This window comes from Tachysurus vachellii, chromosome 21 (genome assembly GCF_030014155.1).
Source record: "Tachysurus vachellii isolate PV-2020 chromosome 21, HZAU_Pvac_v1, whole genome shotgun sequence".
NCBI classification, from domain to species: domain Eukaryota; kingdom Metazoa; phylum Chordata; class Actinopteri; order Siluriformes; family Bagridae; genus Tachysurus; species Tachysurus vachellii.
Window position 1 is genome coordinate 2,823,721 of NC_083480.1, and position 5,946 is coordinate 2,829,666.

Here is a 5,946-nt window from a genome sequence, read left to right on the forward strand (position 1 = left end):
TAGATAGATAGATAGATAGATAGATAGATAGATAGATGATATATAGATAAATAGATAGATAGATAGATAGATAGATAGATAGATAGATAGATAGATAGATAGATAGATAGATAGAGGCATTTGTGTAAGCTTTTACCCCCATGAAAATAAAGAACCACACTGATGCAGTGAAGAAACAGGTCAAGAGTTTTTTTTTTTTAATTTGTTCCCTTACCATGGACTCATTGAGCACAATCCCCCTGAAGTACAAATGTCATCACCTTGATACATTATATGTTTTTTTTTATCTTTAAAGTTTACTTGAAAAAAAAAAAACAGATCAGTTATTTCATCTCTGCTTTGCGTTTACTTTTCATTCCATTAATATCGTTGCGAGAAATAATCCCTTGTTTTCCGTATAGATTACACTCTGCAGGAAATAAAGCAAACACGGTGCTTCTTCTTCAACTGCTTTTCTAAGATAATCTGTATACCGCTGTGAGCTGGTGGCTACACCTACATTCTCTGCCCTACTCCTACCCTACTGCTCTATGGTTTCAGAGCAACTTCATTCTCAGAGGCATTTCAATAGAAAAAAAAAAATTCCGATTGTTCTTCTTAGAAATGCAACAAATCTCATGAGGCGTTCCCAGTAGCTGTGGAACTACATTCGGTCCTAGACTTCAGACTCACTCCGAACTGGGATGTTGAGGTCCAGAGTGTGGTGGCAGAAGCGATAGACCACTGACCAGCTGGCCTTCTGCTTCACGAAGAGCCTCAGCTTGTCTCTGAAGGTCTCTCCTAGGAAGCTGTAGATGATAGGGTTCAGGCAGCTGTTGGAGAAAGCCGCCAGGTTGACAATATGTCCAGTCAGAGGGTAGTCGTGCCACAGGGTGGTTGCGCTGCGCTTTGAAGGATCAGGACCCTGGAGTAGCTGGATGCTAATGAAGACGTTCTCAGGTAGCCAGCAGATGAAGAACACCAGCACCACCACGACAATCATGCGCAGGGCTTTCTGTCGGCGTGGCCACAGGCCCCTGTGCTTCTGAGCCCGCATAAGGATGCGCACAATCAGAGAGTAGCACAAACCGATGATAGAGAAAGGCACGAGGAACCCGATTGTCACCTCCAGCCACTGGATCTCAAAGACGTTGGCGAAGCAGAAGTGGATCTCGCCTGTATGCTGTGTCTGCACAATGGTGAAGGGCAGCAGGGTGGCCAGGATGGAGGCCATCCAGATGAGGCTGCAACTCAGCTTGGCATGCTGCATGGTGCGCAGCGGTCTGCTGCTCATGGAGTTGGCTAGAGCCACGTAGCGGTCGAAACTCATCCATGTCAGGAAGAAGATGCTGCTGTACATGTTGACTTGCAGGAAAAGAGACATGAAGGTGCAGAGAACAGCGTAGTCATAGTACTTCTCGTTCAGGTTAAAGACCTCGATGAGAGAATCAGCCACTAAAATGAGATCAGCCACTGCCAGGTTGATGAAATAAAGGTCAGGGATGGTCATCTTCTCTCTGTGGTTCAAGTTAACCACCAGGATGAGGATGTTCCCAATAATTCCAATGGGGAACAGTAGGATTGTGTACAGGCAGGAGAGGAAAAGCCCAATGACATAAAACTCATAGGTGCCTGAATTCTCGTTCAGACCCGTGGAGTTAAAGTCAAACGAAGTGTTGAAGTGCTCGGTGCTGTTCTGATAAATGTGAATCAGAGTGGATGTCTGCTCCTCCATGCTGACAGAGTCTCTGTACTGCATGTCCCGAATCATAGGTCAAACGCTTCACACACACTACATACTGCATGTGAGTGTGTGCCCAGCTCGCAGTATTGAGCGGACATGTCATTTAGGCTGTAATTTCCATTCTTTACAGTCTGATCTTACACAACAGACAGTTCAGCGGCAGTTAATAGCATCCTGAGGAGTTCGCCTCTTGAGACAGGACGGTCATGGGAATAGATGCCGATAAGCACCTCCATGTTGTTAATCATCTCATCTGTAGGGGCTGTCTGGACTTGTGTGATCCATGACACTGACACGAGGGGTCTCTCTCTTTCTCTCTCTCTCTTTTTTCTCTCTCTCTCTAGAGGCCTTGCTTCTTTTGTACAGTTTGTTCTTTACACATTTTAATTCCAATGCTGCTTTGCCTCCTCCGGTCCAAAAGCATGATTATTCATCAGGCAGCAGTCGATGACGCTATTACTGTGACACCTAATCTAGTGAGAAACAGGAAGGGAGAAAAGAAGAGAGAGAGAGAGAGAGAGAGAGAAGGAAAAGAAAAAAAAATTACAAGAGAAGAAAAATACCAGGCACCCTGCTCCTGTGCTGTGCCTAGCATCAATTCCTTTATCGCTCCATGTCAGTATTTAATATTTATTACAGTCTCACTATCCCAATTTACCCACAATATTAGAGTACATAAGAAGCACTAGGAAGTGATTTAAATGCAAAACACAATATATAGATGAGCTCCAAAGAACAATAAAACAACTTGATAGATATGCAGAATGTCTATCAGAAGATTTTCCACCAAAGCCGGAAGAAGGTATGAAGCGATCTACAGCTACATGATTATTTTCTTGTGATTAATGACGAGGGAAAGACATAATGAAATCATTTTCATCTTCACACGGAGGAAACAGAGATGAGTAGAATACAAGACCAAACCCAGTTGAAATGTATCTACACACATAGAGAATATACATACTATTCAATTAGCAAATTCTAGACAGTTCTAATTCTTTCTGCTCTTCGCTTCATTAAAGATGCAAAGGTATTGCCATAATGAGAATGATCATCTTGTGCAGCAGAGAAAATCTTGACCTTTAACGGATGACCAGAGCCCCTCAGCACGCTCCTCAGCTGCTGCTGATTCCTGTGAAATATTAATTCCTTTCCAGTAAAAAACACACCTTCACGGCTACATTCAACCACCGCAAAGTACGCGCTCCATATCCAGAGCATAATAAAGCCTTAAAGTGCAGAGATGAACAGATTTTACTGTAGTTATATCATATAATCTGTCCATCTGTTACAGATGTAAATTACATGCCCTTTCACAGCAAAGCCCTGGGCTTAGGGATCAGGTTCCCAGTCAAATTGACTGAATTGAGGAAGAAAAAAACTCATTTGTGCTGCCAGGTTACTAAAATTAGCAAAGGTTTATTTTTAGCCAGCTTCAGAATTTTAGAGAATATAGGCAAAGTGTAACAAGCGCTTTAACTATGAATTATTATTAAACTCACACAGCTGAGGAATAAACTGAGGTATAAAAAAATGTCATTAATCAGCTTCATCTCAAATGATGAGAGAAAACATACAGCTTAGATGTAAAGATATAAAGTATGAGCTTAGATGAGCTTTATTTGACCTAGCTAGTTATTTTAAGCCTACAAAACTCTACTTAGATTTTTCCAAATCTATTCTCGATGATAATCATACAGATGTTATAAACACGCGTTATAGTGCACAGTATGAACCTTGCTCGATCGTTACAACTTTTTCTTGTGCTTTAAATTCACAGAAAAAAATATAGAAATGGATTTGAATTCATTTCTGTTTCTGTTTAATCTGCAGACTTTAGTGATGAACTTTTCATTTCCAGAGACATTGCTCACGCTCAGTTAAGCTGCTATAGTTGTTTTTGTACCCAAACGCATTATCCATCAGGTTATAAGATTTTCTCTCTCTATGAACAAGCAACCTTTTATGACCTAGCTGTAAAGGAAAGGTTCTTACTGTACCTTCCAGGAGTGTGGCTGTGGCTGTGGCTGTCACGCAGGCAATGTGGTGCTCGGTTGCAGAATTCAGACAAGGCACTGAGGTTTGTAATCCCACATACGGTTCCTCTCCCAGCGCCCCCTACATGCAAAGCCCTGCCTGAGAAGAGGGATCGAGCCAGGGACGATCAAAGCAGCCTCCCACCATTCTAGCTCACTCCTGAGATTTGCTGTGTGTATTTGTGTGTGTGTGTGTGTGTGTGTACACTGTCTGCCCAAGCTCCTCCACCTCCTCATTTGCTTTCTCCTCCTTCCTCAGCTCTGTCTTCAGTTCTGCTCTTGTCCCCCTCACCATATACCCCCCCGTTCCCCACAACCCCCCTCCCTTCCTTTTCCCCCAGCAGCATCACAGATGAGAAGAACCCACTGACCTGAGTGACTTTGTAACAGGTGAACACAGACACGCCTCCTGATTCTCCTAACACTCTCAGCTACACGTTCCAAAGCCTGAATTATTGCTTTCAGGAACCTGACTTTTAAAAGTCAAACCTTGTGACTGCTGCAAATCTCTACTGAGAAACCTGCAGATCAGAAGCACGAGGCCTTCGTTCCTATAAACACTGCAACGTTAAGCCTGAAGACAACAACGCTCTATCATTTTATTCTAATGTTCAAATTTAGGAGCCTTTAGTGATATAGAAATTAGCATTTTAGTTTAATTCTTTATTTAAAAGTAACCTACATGGTGCTTTCCAGAGGTGGGAGTAAGTCACACATGTGTAAGTCACAAGTAAGTCTCAAATCTTAACCTTCAAGTCTCAAGCAAGTCCGAGTCATTTTTTGTGAGAGTCAAGTCAAGTCAATCAAGTCACTGCTTTATGTCAAGCAATTCAAGTCAAGTCGTATCTTGAGTCAAGCAAGTCACTGGCAAGTCATACAGATGTTTGATGATTTAACTAAATGTATATATTAAACAAAGTTAAATCTACAGTATTTATGGTGTTTACAGTATTTAAAACTCTATGAGACAAACTCTTGCAACAAAAAAGTTGCAAGAGTTGTGAATAGAATAAAAATCTAAAAATGAATAAAAATCAAAACTACAAAACCTAAGATGTAAATGTAACTGAAATAAGGCCAACATAAAAGCATGAAAAGTTTCAATATGCCTCAAACATGGCAGAAGACCATGGAAAAGTATATATATAAAAAAGTACAATGTTTTCTATGCAACCAAATGGCATTTTTTGAACAGACATTCCTTTTTAATGGGACATGAACACATCCTTAAATTAGATCCTTCCTTTTTAACAACAGAATAACAACAACAATCAGTGACGTCAATCAAAAAAACAAATTAATGAATCACACAAACCTTGAAGTGAATTAACTATTGGAGAGAGAGAGAGAGAGAGAGAGAGAGAGAGAGAGAGAGAGAGAGAGAGAGATGATTGGGGTGAGTGTAATGTATTAATTATTAATATTAAAGGGATAGTTCACCTAAAAATTTTAATTCTGTCATCATTTCTCGCCCTCGTGATGTTAGAAACCTGTATATATTTCTTTGTGTTGATGAACACACATGTAGATATTTTGAGGACTGTTTGTAACCAAACCCTTCATGAGCCCCATTCACTTCCATAGTATTCTTTTTCCCACTATGGAAGTGAATGGGGTTCATGAATGGTTTGGTTACAAACATTCCTTAAAATATCTTCCTCCATGTTCATCAAAACAAAGAAATAGAAACAGGTTTGTAACATGAGGGTGAGAAAATTATGATTTTTTTTTTATTTTTCTAAAGGAACTATCCCTTTAAATTGAATGTGTGTGTGCGTGTGTGTGTGTGTGCGAGACAAGAATATGGCTGTGCTTGTAACTCTAAGGTTTTTTTATTTTGTATATTTATATTTAGGGTTTATATATATATATATATATGTGTGTGTGTGTGTGTGTGTGTGTGTGTGTGTGTGTGTGTGTGTGTGCATCCCCATAAACGATCCATACGCTTTTCACTCAAAGCCTAACACTGAAGACCAATTATAAGTGCTATTGCAAAAAAAGCTGACATTCATTTTGATACAACTTTGTCACTCAATTGTGATCGATGTGGTCGCATTATCAGCCCACCATGGCTGAGTACACGTTCAACAGGTGCACTTGATGCAGGGATGAGGGGAGGGTGTGTCTGTTCATAGCCCAAAACTGCAGGGAGTCCTGTCCATCACAAATGTGCAAATAGTGGTT

General features: G+C 40.7%; 1 protein-coding gene across 1 annotated transcript; it reads right to left on the reverse strand.

Annotated features, from left to right (window-relative positions):
• Nucleotides 1-213: 213 nt before the first annotated feature.
• On the reverse strand, nt 214-3,812 carry gper1 (G protein-coupled estrogen receptor 1). Its single transcript, XM_060897585.1, has 2 exons — nt 3,724-3,812; nt 214-2,191 (listed from the first exon to the last, which is right to left on the reverse strand). Exon 2 carries the CDS (start codon nt 1,748-1,750, stop codon nt 656-658), a length of 1,095 nt encoding a protein of 364 aa, XP_060753568.1. The 5' UTR covers nt 1,751-2,191; nt 3,724-3,812; the 3' UTR covers nt 214-655.
• Nucleotides 3,813-5,946: the final 2,134 nt, after the last annotated feature.